The sequence below is a fragment of the Poecilia mexicana genome, unplaced genomic scaffold, assembly GCF_051168715.1.
Source record: "Poecilia mexicana isolate PSO_F unplaced genomic scaffold, ASM5116871v1 scaffold_12, whole genome shotgun sequence".
NCBI classification, from domain to species: Eukaryota; Metazoa; Chordata; class Actinopteri; order Cyprinodontiformes; family Poeciliidae; genus Poecilia; species Poecilia mexicana.
In genome coordinates this window covers 4,960,480-4,979,430 of record NW_028263381.1, presented here as the reverse complement: position 1 = coordinate 4,979,430, position 18,951 = coordinate 4,960,480, and the positions used below count along the sequence as shown (strand labels likewise).

The following is an 18,951-nucleotide window of genomic DNA, read 5'->3' as shown; positions in this document are numbered from 1 at the left end:
TTTCCTAATACCAGTAACTTTCATTAGCCTCCCTGTCCCAGTGGCTAAAAAGCACCAAACCGTTACGTTCTTACCACCAAGCAGGCCTACGGAAAGGATGATCTTGCCGTTGAATGTTTCTTTTTCTTTAAACTAACTGAAGGCTACATTATTGTGACCTAACAAAAAATATGTTTTGTTTCATGTGACAGCTTTCCTCAATGACCTTTGCACCCATGAAACCCAGCAGTGTTTGCTGGACTGTGTTACTCTCTGCTTGGCCTACATTCTTGGTGGTGGTGACCCTTGGATTCCTTTTCACCTCTCGCACCACCAGTATCGCCGCTGTAGGAGTCACTTTTAACGTCCTGCTGTACTCTCTAGGTTTCTCCACAGTGTGGTATTTGCAACCATTTTAAATTTTCCTTGATTAGCTCAACATCCCAGCCTCGAATTGGTTTATGCCTCCACCACTGATTCAGGCAACACATGATCTAATTGATTTCTTTACCTTTGTTTTTCTAGTTCCATCAAATCTTTTAAACAGACATACTTTACATGTTGAATTCGACCAAACGGTCCTGTTATCGGGTTACTCTGTGTGCACATGCGTTCATTCGACTGCCACACCAACCTAATGTAACCCACCGTCTGCCGACGAGAGACAATCCTGTTGAGGCAAAAGTTCAGCTGATTCTGGAAGGGTGTGGGGGAAACCCAATAATCTAGGAAACTGATACCAGCACAGCAAAAAAAAAAACTGCATAATGTCTGCGGTCTAAACACTGGTCTTCAAGCTTCAGTTAAACGAAAGTTTGAAGAAAAGAGTTTATTCTCGTGAACATAATTTATCAGATTACAAAATCAAAGCATCTGATCACCAAAGTTAATCAAGAGAAACATCTATGATAAATAGACCTAATATAATCTCATTATTAACATTTTCTTTTTTTTCATAACAATCAAGTGAGTTAGAGCAAATATTTACAAAAGCACTATGGATTTTTTCATCACCATAAGAAAGTACTTGACTATATTGTGCAAACATCTCCAGCTGAGTGATTTATACGCAGGACGTAAACAGAATCTATTAGCATTTCACTTCTAAGAGAAAGAGAGCACTATTTGACCTTTGACCTTTTAAGAAATGTTTCCAAACACTGACAATTGCACTTTTGAACCTAACCTTCATGGTCATATTTCTATACGTAGGCATACATGTGAGAGTGTGTTAAAAAAAAACTATCATTGTCATGATATTGCAAGCTAAAATACAGTACATAAAATATGCTGCCTTAAAGCTGCAGCACTGCTTTGTTTGAAACAGGAGACAGAAAAGTCCTGAGGGAAACACAGAGTGAGGCTATTATTGCACAACAAATGTTCACACAGCTTTTTAAGACTGAGCTCTGGGGGTGTGAGCTGTCCAAGCTTTGGCAACGGAGCCACCAAATGTGCTGCACAGCTCCCACCGCCTCTCTAACTACCAGCCAAGCCTCCGTCTGGACAGAAACACAGACGCAGGTCTTCCTTTAAGTCTCCTCCAGGAGCTTCCTGAGGTTCCTTTGAATCTATGGCGAAACAGCAAGAGGAGAGACAAGACAGAGGGACACTGATTAGCCGGTTACAATAGACTGCTGTATATTTGTTAAAATATGACTGTGGTCTTGTGCAGGACAAGCTGACTTTTGCTGTGTGTCATCTCTACATGCTGAATAGATAGCTATGGAGAGTTAGCTTAGCAACTGATTGAAACAAAAGTGTTGCTTTGTGAAATTGTGAGCAATCGCACGATGATGGAGGGCAAAAAGACGATACTTTAACTTGCCATCACTACTAACTCCGTTAACAAAATGAAACCCAGAGACGTAGGCGTTATTAATTTGGTGCAGCGCACCACAGCAATTGGAAAAGAACGCAGAGAAATCGTTATTGAATGAATATGGAGCGTAAAGCTACTAATGTCTCCAGTTTGAGACATTAGTAGCTTACTGTGGTTTCAGCCACATTTTCTCCTTTTTTGAAAGCTTAACTTTTCATTTTCTTTGCCGTTAATGTTCGTCTCCACCTGAATCCTGAATTTTAGCTAATATGTTTGAGTTTCATCTGAGTTGATAGCTTGTCAGACTCTTACACTGTTGTGGAGGAATTTTGGTCCTCTCTCAATTATTTAATAAAACTGATGGTTTTCAAATTGACTTTCTCCTGTAGCAATGTGCTAACGCCATTTCTTATTTTGTTTCTCATTTTTATTAGATAATCACATCAGAACATAACTGAGGTTAAGACTTTAAAGTATCTCTAAGCTCCACTAATAACTTGCACACTGCTATTTAGTGACTTAACCCTGTGACACAGCTGGTCAGCTGGACTCGTGATTCATAAACAGGTGACGGGGTGAATCTTTGCAACCGAGACACTGAACTGTTTTGTGAAAGAGTCTTTTGACCGAGATCTCAGGGCACGGGATCGCTGGAAATGTTTTATGAAAGTGAAGTCTGTCTCAGCTGCAGTCAGGAGGGATTATTTTACGTCTTGAGTGTGAAGGGATTTCCTAAAAAAAAGTCTCACTGATGCATTAAAACTGTATCTTTCACACAGGGCCGGCCCAAGCCTTTTTAAGGCCGTGAGCCCCCCCCCGCACGACCTGCATACCAGCAGGTCAACATACCTGCTGTCATTAGCGCCATTTGTAACTAGCTTAAATTGCACTGGTGTTATTATGGCCGTTGGTTTTAATCTTACAGGAAAAGCAAACAAAAATATTTGGATTTTGAAATGCAGAGTGGTATTTAAAATTATTTTAACTAATTGAAAGTTAAAATAGTAAAACACTGAATTTACAGTAAACAAGTTTAAAATCTTATATTTCCCCAACAGTGGAAGCAGCAGGAATGTGTGTCAACTATAAAAATAATATAGAAAGTTTTTTTTTTTCATGTCTAGTTTGTATTCAATGTTTAAGAAAAAAATATATATCATGCTATCTTTTTGCTCTTGGGAGCCCCCTGGTGGTGTGGAGCCCACTTAACTCGCATGTGCCTCAGGATGGATCTGATTTCTTCTCTCAAATTCCAGTAAATTGTTATAAGAAGCTTGTGAAATTCCCACAACTTTTGACCCCATTCAGTTTAAATGCAATTTTACCAAATACTAAGGAAATGTTTGTAAATTGAAAAACAGAAAAAAAAACTTTTGCTCTTAAAATGTGTGCATTTAGCAAATAGAAATATCTTTTGAAGAAAGCGAGTTTCTTTAAACCATTTACATTTCTAGATTAATTCCCATATCAGACAAAGTGGACTCATGTTCCCTCTGGATAGAACCAGGTAAAAGCTTTCCCTCTTGTTTACAGTCATCATTCTAGCTGAAGCCACTCTGCTGCTGTTCATGTTTACTCTGCAAACATGAACAGATTGTGTTTTACATTTATAGTAACTCTGCAACATGATTTTCCTAATCTTAAAAGCGGTCCTCTGAAACAGTCATTTTGCTAGCCTGAGGCTAAGAGGCGATAACAGCGAGTTAATACACGGCAGATTTGTGCAGTCAGTAAACGAGCAGAGCAAACCTTCTCTAACTTGAACAGGTTAGTGGAAAGCTCCCCGTAGATCTCAGCGTTCACTTCGACCTGCGACCTCTGGCTCCCAGCATTTCTGCAACAAGGTACAATTTTAAACTATTTAGGAGATCGCAGAAGTAGCGAAAGCACGATGCTGAGACTTTCCGGGCTCTCACTCGTTATCAACGAGTTCCCCCATCGACAGCAGGGAGTTCAGGCGATGCTCAAGAGCCACAATCTTGAAGGCCATGTAACAAGAGGACAAGACAAGAATGCTGACTCTGTGGAGACAAAGAAAAAAGGAAAAGGAAATTAGCAGCATGTGTTGCAATCCACGATCAGCTACACACAGAACAATCGTTAGCACGCAGAAAGACAGCAGCTGGTTGACTCCGCATAATATTCAGGCGATTACTCACAAAAACAGATAGATGAAGAGGATGACGTGTAAGGACTTTGGCTGTGAGGACGAGTCTTTTGGTCTAAGTCCATGTGGAGGCATGCTTTGGCCTACAGTCACAGATAAAAAGAGGGAAAATATGTCATGCTATGAGGTGAAAAGTAGGAAAATACATTCAAAGGTTTTTAAACATTTTCAATAGCAAGAATTCATATGTTTATGTATCTCGTAGTTGAGAGTGTGGTAAAAGGGCGCTACTTCTCTTTGGCATGTTGGGGAAAAAAAAGGATTTCTAGACTACAGTTCTTTAAATAGCTGGTGAACTTTAGCCTTGGTTTTGCTAAGTCTGGCATTTCAGAAACAGTTTCTGTACAAGTCCAGTTAAAGATTAATTTGAAGTCGTCTGGAGTTAAAACAGGTCATTTATTGGTCTCTTTTAAAATGGAAGTATTATGTGTTTTCCAGTCACATGGTGCCATTTTTTTGTACAATCAAGTAACTATGTTACCTTCAGTTATTATAAAAACTGACTTAAAAGAAAGTTTGACTTCGATGCATGCTCTTTCTGAAACGACGCATTCAGGAACTCATCACTAATAATGAGCTCAGCAGATGCGCTGCTCTACCAGGTGTTTGCTAATTGCTACTGGCTAGTCTGAAGGAGCTGAGTGGAGGACATCAGGGGTTCTGTGAGGTGGAAGCTTGGACATTTGAAAACAGAAGTTCTGAGGAGGAGCTTCGTCTTTGAAGGCGGAGCTATGTCCACCCAGACGTTTTGCTCAGCTGAATGGTTGCCATGGAGATTAACGGATTTCTCAAACATGCACAAACAGTCAAGTTTTTGATGAGGGAATAACATTATAACATGCCATTGTTGATGTAAAGCTAAAAAAAAGTCAATTTTACATAATGATGCCCCTTTAAATGTTTTGGATGAGTGGATTCAGTCAAAGTCAAAATCCAAAAATGCTAATTTGTAAAATATTATAATCAACATGGCAAATTAAGGTAATTTTTTTGTAATTCCTGCCATCATTAACATCTGGTTGGGTGTTGTTCTTTGGAATATGTAAGAAGAATGATTTAGAAAATGAGGAAACATTTCCCAAAACCCGTTTTCTCTTTTCATTTTTATCCATGCCTGGAAAACAATAAAACACTTTTCAACACTGCAAAGGAACGCTGACATTTACAGTAACCTTTTGAATGGACACGCTGCAGCTCTGAGATGTAGCAGAAGCCTGGAAACGGTCAGCTTTGCCGTAAATAAAGACGACTTTGGGCTGCCTCCCAAGATCCTGCATCAGGCCGACTCAACAAGCAACGTTCTGATTTATAGCTTCTGACCTGAACAATGTGCCAAGAATATGTTTACTTTTCATCCACTCTCTTTGTCTAGAGGTACACACGTAGATCAACGCGGTCTATCTGATAAAGCAGGAGCGGTTTGAACTGTGTGAGAAACAACCGACTCCAAACATTGTGTCAGAATGGCCCAGTCAAAGTCCAGGTCTAAATCCAATTGCGAATCAAAGGAATGACTTGAAAACTGACACACGTGATATGCTCCTTCCACTTTGTGATGATCGTACAAGACGGTTGGGTGACATGGACTTAATTTATTATGATATTTTGCAGTACTATTGTGAAAACAAAGAGTTACAATGAAAAAAAATGTATTGAAAAAGACTTTTACTTATTTTTTAGGTAAGTGCATGCTGCAGACTTCATGTCGCCACAACATAAATGGTGGTCTTGAAAAATGACATTCCTATTTGAAATTAGCTTCTTCAGGACACCACGCACTGAATAGTGATATACATTGTTAAATTAAACATGGAGGCTTCATTTAATCATTTAATCTCCAAATTTACTGATACCTATAGATTCTCTCGTGGAAAAAAACAGTGGAAAAAAAAAAGAAGAAATAACATTTTAGTCTTTTTTTTTTCAACATTAACTGGAATTTATCGTGGCAACTTATCATGACAAAGACAAAAATACAGATTAATTATTAACGAAATGAAAAATTGCAAATAAAAAGATATCCTCCAAACATATTAAAAATCTATAAATTCACTTTGAACAACAACCTTCTGTGGCGAAGAGACAAACTGTGTTCATGAGACACATGTTGCTCTCATAACTATCAGGCAAAATGAAGCAATGACAGTTAAACAGATTATTTGTTAACATGCCGAGACTTTTTTTGTTTTTTACTCCAGGATTTAAATACCATTTTTGAGGGCGGCTCCGTGCTTTTGGCTCGGGTTCTGGAGGTGAATGTCTGCGTGGACCGAAACCTCTCTGGTCTTCGCTGCACTCAGAAATGTGTCTGGGAGGCTGCTAAAGTCTGTGGCATAAACAGAGAGAAGCTGTCAGCCCAGTTACTTGAGTAAATATTAACACTACCTCAAAATACTTCACAAATCAACAAGTGGTCTTGCCATTTATGACCAGAGAAAACATGAGGGGAGTCTATTAGCTAAATACACTAACTAGTACTCTATTTAACTCGCAACTCTATTTACCCTAACCCTACTTAGCTACAAGTTAATACTAGTTTAATAGTAGTTTAGCTTGTAGCTAAATAGCTTACTAGATACTAGTCTAATTACTAGGTAGTAGCTATATAGACTACTAGCTAAATAGTAGCCATTTGTCAACTTTCTAAATAGACTAGTTAGTCTATTCCACTAAATAGACCCCAAAACCAATAGTAGTCTACTTAGCTAATAAACTATTAGCTAAAGATTATTTTAGTGCCTAAGGGGGATTAGCAGTGTTTTTCTGCAAACTGTTCTCACTGTAGAAAGAATCCTACTTGGTTTTTGTTGCCCTAAACAAAGACTATGACATCTGAAACCTTTCAAAACAAGGACTCTGTGACTGTGAGCAGAGTAAATGAAGGTGGGGTCCATGGTATTTTATTGTAAAAACAAAACACACACCGCTTATTTTATCATAATCTGGAGTCTGCGAACCAGAGCTGCTGCTCTCCATCATGTCCTGCCGCCTCTGGTGCATAACTCCATCCAGGTCGGAGAAGTCTCCAGAAAAGTCCTGCGGCGCACACGCAGCAAAGCACACAGCAAGCCCCAGTGGGGTGTTGAGTTACACGACAACAATGCACGTCCGCATTCCTTCACAATGGATCAGGTACAATGAATTCATCCTGAACAAACATGGCAGAAAATGGAAGGACCAGACCCCTTACTGACCAGAGGAAGCGACGTGGGGCAGCTAGCTCTGAAGCTGTTTTCACAGGAGGAAGCTACAGGGCTGCTACTTATCTTATCCACCTGCAATGACAACATGCAGGGTTTTAGAAGAATAACTGGAAGTAGTGGTGGAAATCTTTACAAACCCCTAAAACCAGACAGTATGTTTGGAAATTGTTACTTTTTTTTGTTTGAACGATTGATTTTTTTGAGATATTGGTTTCATAGATGACCAGATAACTTCAAAATACTTAAATATATGGTTTAATGCAATTGTCTGTAGTGGTGCTCTTTATGTCCCTGATGTATGAAACTAGCCTATTTATGCTAATAGGTGTGTTATATTTTTGTAGTACCTGAATTTTTGGGGAACTAAATCCATGTAATGTATTTCAAAAACAACATTTATTAATCAAGTAATTTTTTAAAATATAGTTGTTATTGACAATATAATATAATATAGTTGTTATTGACATAAATGCCACAAATTACTACAAATTACCAATTAACACCCATCGCTACTAGAAATCAAGAAAATTACCTAACAATGCTAGTTCCTTAGCTAGCTATGTTTAGCTAGCTAACTTCATATAGAGTTATGCTAGTTTAGCTTAATCCAAAACAGTTTTTGCTAGCTTGGTCATTTTTTGCTAAAAGTACTTTTGAATATAATATAAAGTTATATTTTATTAAGTAACTACAAATTTAAAAAAATACCTGATTTAATGCCCCCAAATAGCCAACAAAATGCACATGAAATAACACAACAACAAAAGCACTTACACATGCACTAAAAAAACACTTCTGGGAGAGCATTTTATTCTTTTTGACATTTGCATTTTCTTTTCTATGCTGGTCAGTCACTGTATTTAACAGCAATTGAAACCAAAAAGTTAATACCAGCTAATGTAACAGTAGTTGCTAAATGCTAATGACCCCCACCCTAATGATTTATTTCCCTGTTCTAGTCATTTAAAAAAGATATTAAAAAAATACAAACAACTAGTTATCTGACATTACAAGAGGATGTTATTTACCTCCAGATGAGGGCAGATGGATTTCAGAAATTTAAAGGTGTTGTTTCGAGAGAGAAATGATACAAAGACATGCTAAAAAAAAAGACAAAAGAAAACATCACTTTTATGCTTATATTCTAAGAAGAACACCAGTTGTACAATTTACTTACATCTAAGTCTGTAGTTCCAATTACAAGAGCGTTTGGCACCAATAACGCAGTCTTAGTTTTTTTGATAAGTTTCACCGACATCACCGGGATGGAAATCTGGCAACGAGGAAGCACAATTAACGCCAACTGATCAGTATTGGAAAATTGTCATAAGTTCCCTGTTTGCAGTTTTTCTGTAGCATACCTTGATGTCTTTGCCAAAGACTTTGGAGTGGAAACAGATCCAGTTTTGCGAGACGAACATTTTGCCCTGGTACAACATGTCTCTCTGCAGGGCGCAGGTGTAACCTGGTGGCAAACAAGTATTCAGTTTCCAAAATTAAACAACCCAAACATGTCATCCAAACAGGAGGATACAGAGCTTACTCTGTTTGAGCAGCTCATCTTTGCTGACCGCCTTGAATAACTTGTGGTAATGCGCGTTGGTCTTTGACAACTGCGAGAAACGAAAGAGCACAACACAGAATCATTAAAGAACAGCAGACGGGTGGAAAAGCTTGGCGGGATTCGAAGACGCATCGCTACCTGGTTGGTCTGGGATTTCTTCCGGTCAAGCTTGGTTTCAAAGTCGCTCAGGTTCAGCATTGGTGACAGCGGCTCCACGGGCTTCTGTCTGCTGGATGAAAAAAGGTCAGTGTTTACAGCCGGGCGGCCCGGTACGACGACGGCCTCGGCAGAAGGAAAGCTATACGTCACATTATCAGTCAAACGCAAACGTCGGATCCTGAATGTGTGTGTTTACTTTGAGACTGCTTTAGCACAAGGCAGCCGAGGGAATCTGTAAACAGCGCCTTGGTCCTACACAGGATTCATGACGTGTAGGAGCTGGAAAGTTTCAACAAACTTTAAAACTATTCCTAGGAATAGGCTAGAATGAGGCTCTCGTGGAATGATGACCTCGAGAAAGAAAACAAGTGTAACAACATTGTTTCAGCTAGCTTCCCAGCAGTGTGCAGCAACCGAAGGTTTTAGAAACTTTTTAGAACACAGGCATACATACACTGTTTCATATCAGAAGTGATGATGTGAAACAGGAGTTTCATATCATCACTTCTGATGATGATATGAAGTGATTCATATCAGCCCTTCATATCAGAAGTGATGATATGAAACAGAAGTTTCATATCATCACTTCTGATATGAAACAACCCCCCCAAAAAAGAAAAAAAGTGAATATATCTGTGGACATTACAAGTTTACACACCCATTTTTAAAATGCCTCGATTTGCTATGTAAAAAAACAAGATCAAGATTTTTTTTTTTAAAAAGTCAACTCCTTTCCAGCTTTAAAGTGACGTTTAAAAATGTAAAAAGGTGAAGTATGCTTTCAGAAAATGTACACACCGTCAGTCCAATGCTTTGCTGCATCTATAGGATTAATCGATTTGTTTTCTTGACTTTCACCCATTTTATTAAATGTGGAGAGTCTCATTAAACGTATGAACCTGAAATAAAGTTCAGCAGTCCAGGTAGGTTTTTTTTTTAACCTTTGCACATGTGAAACCTTGAGTTCAAGCAATAGTTTGCACAGAGATTACAAAGGATCAAAATGATCCCGTACAAGGAAAAAGAAACACAACCCTACCACGGCTACATTACATACGGCTGAAAAAATAAAACAGGAATCTATCTTGCTTTACTTACTGTAAACGGTAAGTAAAGTATGATGTAAAGTTGTTGAATCATGGAGCTTTTAAAACCTTACAGCTCCATGCCTGTGAGGTTTTAATGCTACATACATTGAAGCTTTTATATTAAGAGATAATAAGTCGTGACATTGTTGTCCAGCTAATTTTTACTGTACAGAACGATTAACATAAAGCTATTCGATACTAAACATGAGGATTAATCGTAAAAAAAATTTTTTTTTTTTTTAAAGCAGTGATGCATTGGTGGTCACCTGATGCTGGCTGGTTTCTTCCTGCTCTCTGACGGTTCTGACTCGGAGTCCAGCAGCAGCTGGAGGTCTGCCGGTGCCAGTCCACGCCTCTTCTGCCTCCTCTCCTCCTCATTGTTCCCCTCTGAGGACCTAGGAGCAGAGGAGAGCACAGTCAAAGATCCCAGAAGGTGTTCAATTACACTTTGCATGCAGTCTTTTTACACCTGGGTGAAGCCACCATACATCATCTGCTGCAGGTTTTAACTCGTTTCCCTCTTCTTCCTCCTCCCTCTGCAGCGGTTGTTGTTTTAATGGCTAAGTGAACATGTAGCCAGGAGGCATTAATAAAGACAAGCCCTTTTTTTTTTTTTTTACTTTTCTGTTTTGGTCCTGCGCGTAAATTGGACCCTAGAGGGCGCCACCTCTAGGGCTGACATAATACGCTTCAAAAGTACGTTGCAGGAAAGTTTTGGACATCTTGGATTTCTGAATGCAAATGAAACCCTCTCTCATTGTGGCACGCGACACGTCCGCGCCGCATCCGGCTATTTAAAGTCACCGCATCCACTTCATCTACATACAAAGTATGGAGCAGGACGCGAATGCAAATAGCGGTTGTCCATCATGTCTGGATCGTTTCCACTTAAGCAAAAAAAAAAAAAAAAAAGAGAGAGAGAGAGAGAGAGCGAGAGAGAAATAAAGCAATAAACAAGCAAACAAACAAATATAGAGGAGGAGGGAAAAAAAGAAGCAAGGCCTGCCCTTCTGCCTGGCATCTTTATCCAGACTCACGTCAAGCTTTTCCCCCGGGAGTCTTTGCAGGGAAGTTGATCTGCGGCGGACAGCGGGGTCAGAGGTGCGTCCGCCTGCTCGCTCATCGGGACCATACTTTACGGTTCATATCTCCTCGTCCGCCACCGTCGGTTTCCCTCCCCTCTGCGCTCGCAAAGCGGAGGATTTTCAGGAAGTATGGGAAGTTTTTTTTTTTCCTTTTTTTTTTCTTTCGTGTGGTTTGGGACGGTGGCTCGATGGACGGAGAAGAAGCACAGAGGAGGAGCCGGGAAGAATGGGGAGGGAACAGCCGGGAACAACGTCAGGAGAAACGGGGAAGAGCGGAGTCCTAACACCGACTTATAAAGTCTAACATTTATGTAGTGTAATTATTTTGTGCTAAATATTAGTGTGAGTTTTGAATGAGTGTTTCTACTCGCGTCATTGTAAGCTTTTAAAAGTTTTTTAAAATGTTCTAAAACATCAGGTAGCAGTGTATTTCACATGCAGTTCCAGCAGGGGGCAGCAGAATATAACTAATACGTGTTTCGTGTGTTTTCGGAGTCTCTTTTGTGTTTCCATTTCGTCCTTCCGGTGCTACAATCAAACCATTTCGTACCCATGCAGGTATGCCATTAAGTATCAGTAATTTTTTTTATACCATTTTTATGAATTCTGCAGAAAAAATGTTATACTACAAAAAGCTCAAATTCCACGTTCACCACATCTAGTTACTCTAAATCCTGTTTAGGAAAGTTAACTTCTATGACAAATGACCCCAAACAAGCAATATTCTACCAGTAGAAACATTTGTAAGAGTCATAAAACCACATTTTCAACAGTTTTAGTTGTTTCAAACTGAGCTAAAACATATTGCATATAACATTGCATCTGAGACACATGTTAGCTTCTCACCAGTCACTGATCTTAGCATCTGGCCCCTACAGATAAGAGAGCGACTAAAAATAGGATTGTGCCAAATAAAATTAAGGAGTTATCATATTTTGTGGTATCTGTTGTGATAACATTAAAAGTTATGATAAAGAGTTTTTGCAACCTCTTTCGGTTCCACAAGCGCAAATACTGCTCTTAAAAACCTGCCAATTTTAAAATATGTTTCTTCAGGACAGTTACATGAAGACGTGTGATTCTTATCAATAAACGGCATACAGTTAATCATATTTTCAAAAGTAATTATGTTCATTAATGCTCTCGTGATACCAATGGTGGAGAAAATTCTAAAATAAAAAAACAAAAAAGCAATTCTGACTTTTTGGGGGTTTTGTCTTGTGATGATAAATCCCCTGAAAAAGTTTTATGATGATGATAAACAACATGCAAACACCCCCTAATTAATATCAAAAACCTCACTTAGAGAAAAAAAACAAAATAAAACAAAACAAAAACAAAAAAAAAAAACAGGAACAGGGGGTTTGTCCGGGATCATTTAAATGTGCATCTGCTTTGACATGATTAGCAAAATCGCGTAGAGCTGCTGAGGAAGTAATTCTGCCATTTGATTAATTTAAGGTGGACAAGTTGCAGGTCTGTGATCCGACACCCCCAAGTCTACTTTATCAAATATATACTGTTTTTAAGCTGACTTGTCTAATTATGCTAATTGCTAATATGAGATGCTAATGTTAAATATCTGCTCTACAATCAATTTTTTTTTAAATAGCATAACAGCAAAATAACGATTTTGATCAGTACATCTATCCATCTGTGCTTAAAAATATGTTTTTATTAATTATTTGTGTGTGCTCTTCTAAATCTTCAATTAGACTGATTGTTCAGTCTAACATAAGAGCAAAACATGATTTCCTACATTTTCATTAACTTTTGAAATTTTTACATTTGTTTCTAATTTACAAATACAAATTGGCCAACACCAAACCTGAAGGTTATTAGAATTTTTTGGGGTGTATTCACTTGTCTTTATAGTCAAACAATTACATTTTTTAGATCCGATTGTCCAAAAATAATTTTATAGCTTCTCTGATTTTTTTTTTTTTTTCATATAAGTTTATAAATATCCAGTGTTCAGACATTTACCTTTCCTAAATGAAAACTGAAAGTGTTGTTCCTCGTTTCTCTTCTCGTGACTCCAGGAGTCGCTGTTGCACCTTTTAACAACAGCCTGGTTTCATGGACAGAGGGCAGTAAGGACTCCGTGTCCAGGAGACAATGGCTCTGCCTGCAATGCAATGCAAGTTAGCACCCAGCGAGGCGGCCATTAATCATGCTGACAGGGAACACTGGCTTATAGGTGGGAACGCTGCCACAGACCCTGTGACTGATTTTGCATTGAAGTAGAAATGGGATGCATTGAGACCGACGTTGCTTAGTCAATGTGATTAAATCTGATTCACTCACTACGGCTTAAAAGAGGCACTGAGGTCCTTGATGATGATACGTGTCACAAACGCAAGTTTGTTCGCCATTTCACCTGACAAACAAACGACCTCAACTTCAATTTTAAAATCAGCCTCCACACAGAAAAAGGCTTTTGCTCCCCTATTGGAGTTAGGAGTTGAGCCATAAAGTTCACCAGAAACATGGCGAGCTGCAGAGTGTTGGAGCGGGCGTGGCCTTCTGACAGCTCAGGAATGATTAATGTATGTTAGAACAAAATACCCGTGTTAAAATACTTACATCAGTGTAAAGTGTTTCACTACAATCAAATTGTATCATTTCATAAATCAGTCATGAAAAATCCAGAGGCCTTTCTTTGGAAGACGTAGAAGAACAAACACAACAACAGCAGAAAGAAAAAAAAGAAAATCCCTTATGAGTGAATAATAGATTTGACTTTCTTTTCCTTTAAGCAGTACGGTTGTCAGAAACATAATTTTAACTAAGCAGTAATCTCTCCAGAGGGGAGGAAAATGTAAAAAAAAAAACACTCAGAAAGCAGTGTCACATCTCTGTTTTTATGAATCTAAGTTATATATTCAAGTCAGTTCCAATTTGTGGCTTAAACTTTCATCCAAAAAAAGTAAGAGGTGCTGAAAAGTTTCCGGCTATGCATAATTGTTATGCCTGCCAGCCCTTCCTTCCCTTAGCCAAGAGTTTTTCCCACTGCTCTTTGATTTCATTACAAAATCCTTCTGTGGCCCAAGGAGCCAAATTTACTTTCAGAGAGCTAACGTTGAGAGAACTGTGCCTTAAATCTGACAATTTTGCAAAGTAGTGAGACTGTTCGTAAATTTATTTTTTTCAGTCATGGAATTACCATGTTAATTTAGTTTTATTTCCCCAATTGCTATTTGAAAACATTATTGACCTTTTTAATATAGACTGTGGAAAAGAGTCATCGTTAAACCTGGAACAAATTTGTTTCAAATGTTGTTGCTTTTAACGTTTGCACTTTTCACATTTTAGTCGCTTCACGATCACAAACGTCTCTGTACTTCACTTAGACAAACCAATAAATTGTTTTCAGCATTTTTTCTAATTGAGATTGTTCAATGTGTGTCATATTGAACTCCTGTGGTTATCAGTCTCTAAAAACATATTTCAGCATAATTACAGCAGCATGCCTGTAATAAACCACAGTTTTTAATGGTGGTTAAGAACTGCAAATACTTGAGACCCCCTCTAGTAACACTCATAACCTCCTAATTTATTAATTTATACATGAAATATACATTAAAGTGCGTTAATACACAAAGCTGAAGCAGCCTTAGCACTACCACAAAAGCTAACATCTACAGACTTCCTTTTTTCTGCTCTTTGAGTTACAGCCAATCAGTGCTAAGGAAGATAAACGCCTGTCTTGGATTGGCTGCTTTGCACACGCGAGCCAATAGCATGTCAACTAGCATCGCGGCTAGTTATTTCAGTTTGCCAAACTGCAATTCCTTTCAAATATTACGCTTTACGAAAAAAATCAGCGTATAGGCGAATTTCCCACAAATAATTTGGAGTTATGTTCTCGTGATCTACGAATAGGTGAATCAGTGAAAACTGAACGGCGTCCAAACATTGTTTTTTTTTAATGTTTAAACATTTAAAGCAAACCTGTAAATTAGCTCAAGCTCAATGGAAACGCATGTTTGCCGTTTCCATTAAATGGCCTGCAGCAAACTGCAAACATGAGCGCTACTGGCTGTCTCTTCCAGCATTTTAAAGGGGCGACACGTAAAATCAACTTTTGTGAGCTTTGCAGCAGGATCTCAATATATATAAAGAGACAAAGGCCCAGTTTAAAGGCATTCAACTTTGAAGTCAAACTTTTTTAAGTCGTATTTGATGCATATAGCATTTTTATAACAGTGGAAGGTAATATAATTAGCTGATTGTACTGTAAAATTACACTATCTGCCTGGAAAATACATAATATTCCCCCTTTAATAACAATGTTACTTCCAAAAGTCCAGATTTGAGGATTTATGCTGTCGACAGACTCCATATCTAGGCAGTGGATCTCTGATCCAGAGTTGCAATGGGCTTCTTGGCTGCTTTTCTGAATATTTCTCTCCCTGCCAAGACTCTCAGTTTAGGTGGATACAGTTTCTTGTAGACATATCCGTTTTATTTTCAGATTGTGAACTGAACAGTTCTCTGTATTATTATTTATGTATTATTTATTATTCTTAATCAATATTTCACCAGGAAAATCTAATTTGCAGAATTCTGGTCAAGACCGACAGCAGCACACAGGGTTTGACTCACGAAGCACAAAGTTACCAAGCAAAACGTGAGTCGATAATTCGGTTACGTAAAGCTCTAGCTATTATGTTAGAGGGAGAGAACGGTGAAACTCTCTGCTGCCATTTTTCTCTGAGAAACATCTCCTTCTGTCAGCGGAGGCCCTTTCTGCTCCTGTCATACGGCTGCAACGTGGAAAGACGGAGAACAAGGAAGGCAAAGAGAAAGGAGGCTGTTGTGTGAAGGAGTGTGTGCAAAAAAAAAAGAAAGAAAAAATGGTACTCGTGACGGGGGAAGATTGAAGTCCTGTTAAGTGCTCTGCTTGAAAGCATGTCTGGCCTCATTAGCTGTCAGTTGTAACAATACCGAACTGGCAGTGAAGACAGGTTGGAGTCTAGTGGTCATAAATCACTCCTCGACAGCTGCCTGACAAGCTGGGAACCAGTACACAGGCACCGGCGCCCTCTCAGCCCCGACACTGCACAGGACCCACAGTAATCTAAGAAATCATCGTTCTGAAAGCCCTGAAATTACACGGGCCCTGCAAAAGCGGAATGCGGCGCGTTTTTTTATTTTTTTTTGCGAGGGGAAATTGGTTTTTGTTTCACGTCTTCTCGCGTAAACCATGAACGCATTCGTCTCAGGGCGCCCGTCCGACCCCGGCTGCGTCCATTAGCCAAAACGAGAAGTGGCTTCAGTGACTTCTATGGAGCAAGCAGCGGGGAGGGGGTTAAGAGCAAGGCCTGCGGGGTCATTAATCACGGCCCCTGACATGCAGAGCAGGAGGCTGGGGCTCCCCTATGCATACAGCTGCTGGGCCACACTCAATGCACAGGCGATGCGTTGACCCCCGTACGCCCTCTCGCCCGCCGCCTTTGGCTCTCATCTGTCCAAGTCCCTCACGGTTTCTGTCAGTCATTGTTGCTGTCAGACACAAGCTAACCCCCCTGACCACGTACAATACTCCTTACCTCCATTCCTTTTACCGCTGACATTGTCCGAGTAAAAGTCTGACGTTTTAGATGGAGAAAACGTATTGTGAAAACCAGGACTGTCCCGGCTTTTGCCAACTTCCCAGTCCGGTACCTTTTGACATCAATGTCATTTGTTTGCTCTGAAACTCTGTAGCTTTAAAGTGCAGTAAAACAACAACGAACCTCATCAGATCAGTTCCTTTCTCCCTTAATGACATTAATACACAGACAGACATCAACAGGTGTTCCTGTAGGTCAGCATCCTTTGTAAAAGTCTTCACATACCCTGAAAGGTTTCAGTTAACTTGCATTTTGCTCTTTCCAGTGACTTTTTCTGATGACTAAAATGCTACGTGAATGCTAGCATGCTAACTGTGTTTTGTAAAAGTCCTGACATACACCAAAGGTTTTCAGATAACTTAAGTTTTGTTCTTTCCAATGATTTTAATCATTTTTACTGAGCAATTTCTAAAATGCTCAGCTAACGCAAGCATGCTAACTCTGTTTTGTTAAGTTTTCAGTTAACTTAAGTTTTGTTTTTCTCAATGATTCTTAAAAAGTAGTTTTCTAAAATGAAGCCAGGTGAATGCGTTGCGCAACAGTTAGGCAATACATAGCTTTGTGCCAGCAGTGTAGCATTCAAGCTAATTTGAGCTTACATGCACATCGTTTCCACAGTGTGTTGAAATTAATATAAATAATTAACAATATAAACTTGTCAATTATTTTTCTCTTCAGGAACATTAGCTGGCATGCCATCAATTATGTTCAAATATTACATTTCTTTGGCTCTGCTATTAGTATTTTTGCAGTAAATTTCATTATTTATTGGGTTTTTATATGTTAAGTCTAAATAAAGTTGCTTGCTGACTTAAAGTCCTCTCTACTGAGGGCTGTACTTTTCAACTTAACCCATTTATTGACATGAAAACTCCCTCGACCTCGAGTCAAGATGATTTTGTCAAAACGATCATTTTTAGCGTCTTAGCTGAAAACAACAGCTGCGACGCAACTCTTCTGCCGCTCCGGCTCCACATTCCCCTCATTCTGCGTCACACTTCAGCCAAACAAAAAAAAAGAGAGAGGCCCGTTCACCTCGGATCCGTTGCATTTGCAAAGACTTAAAAATGTGAAAAGCGGAGTTGCCGTCTCATTCTCGCGCCCGTCCGCTGACGTGATGTCACCCAGATTCACAGCTGCCTGCATAATGATAAAAGCCAGTCGGCCTGCAAGACACTGGAGCACTGTCTCATCATTCATAGCTAATAAATCATCGAGTCCAGGCACAAGACATCTGTTGAAAGCGGATTTCTTATCTGCCTTCCAGCATGATTTAGGGAACATCTGGAGATTCTGAGGCCTTTGGCACTAGGCAGGCTGAAAAACACACAGAGAGGGCCAATTTCTTTTTCTTTTTCTTTTTAGAATTCACAGACACTTAAACCACAGACCAGGTGATCTACTGCAGCATAACATGCACTCTGAATGGATGCGTTGCAGATGAGAGAAACCAGAGGAAGACGTCTCGAGATTGTTTTTCATCAGGATTTGACATATTTGAAAAGCATTTTTCACCAGTAATCACATTTGGATGGATGTATTAGTTTTAAATTGTGTGTTGCCGGGGCCTAGTCCAAGTCTATGTTTCACTTTTCTTTACACAGCATCCAATCTGTCATAAAGCTGGCTGATTTTTTTATATATATTTATATTTAAAAAGTCAGTTTTCAGTTCAGAAAACCACAGGTTGTTTCTGAGTGTTGGGTTCTTGCTTCCCCAAGTCAACTACATATCAACTTTTGAATCCTTGGTAAGGATAACAATAAAGCCTTTAAGTAAATTCCCCTTTTATTTGAGTAACATGATCTCCCACTGACAAAACGGGAAAATAAATTAAGTTTGTTTATTCCATGGGGAAATACAATTCCATTCAATTTCTCAATTTTCAATTACAATTTTCTTGTAATAGTTTTTCACAAAACCTCTAGCGACACATTCATTGGCAAATCTAGCAGCTCTGCACGTATCGACTCATAATTAAGAAAATAAGGGCCAATTTATTGGCGGAATACAAAGGTAAGTTTTTCTGGCCACCACTGTGTATAAAAAACATTAAAGTTAAGGTTTTCTATTTACCAAGAGTACCAATCTAAATAACATGAATGACTGTGTATATAGTTGACCTTCATAGTTAAGACGTCCAGGGTAAAAAATAATCAGTTAGCAGCTACTTATACACACACCTCTTCATTCAGTTGACTTACAATTAATTGTCAATTAATGGTTTATTAGATTCAAATTGGTTCTAACCTCCGCTTTAACCTTT

At 39.0% G+C, this 18,951-nt stretch overlaps 1 protein-coding gene across 2 annotated transcripts; it reads right to left on the bottom strand.

The window, feature by feature from the left end:
- Positions 1 to 793: 793 nt before the first annotated feature.
- On the bottom strand, positions 794 to 11,328 carry LOC106917047 (GRAM domain-containing protein 2B-like). Of its 2 annotated transcripts, none has more exons than XM_014985706.2 (14): positions 11,020 to 11,328; positions 10,249 to 10,377; positions 8,874 to 8,961; positions 8,715 to 8,784; positions 8,533 to 8,636; positions 8,349 to 8,444; positions 8,200 to 8,271; positions 7,163 to 7,243; positions 6,893 to 7,004; positions 6,178 to 6,294; positions 3,961 to 4,051; positions 3,718 to 3,822; positions 3,551 to 3,635; positions 794 to 1,550 (listed from the first exon to the last, which is right to left on the bottom strand). In XM_014985706.2, the coding sequence occupies exons 1-14, from the start codon at positions 11,112 to 11,114 to the stop codon at positions 1,512 to 1,514; spliced, it is 1,284 nt and encodes a 427-aa protein (XP_014841192.2). In that variant the 5' UTR covers positions 11,115 to 11,328; the 3' UTR covers positions 794 to 1,511. The 2 variants fall into 2 exon arrangements, with proteins under 2 accessions (XP_014841192.2, XP_014841191.2); XM_014985705.2 differs by having other exon boundaries at positions 8,874 to 8,964; positions 11,020 to 11,326.
- Positions 11,329 to 18,951: the final 7,623 nt, after the last annotated feature.

Excerpts from the sequence above, each read along its gene's own strand:
- LOC106917047 (XM_014985705.2), bottom strand. The coding sequence starts at position 11,114 with ATGGTCCCGATGAGCGAGCAGGCGGACGCACCTCTGACCCCGCTGTCC. Across the intron at positions 3,823-3,960 it reads CTCTTCATCTATCTGTTTTT|AGTCAGCATTCTTGTCTTGT; the intron begins GTGAGTAATCGC and ends TTGTCTCCACAG. Across the intron at positions 3,636-3,717 it reads GGGGAACTCGTTGATAACGA|AAATGCTGGGAGCCAGAGGT; the intron begins GTGAGAGCCCGG and ends ACCTTGTTGCAG.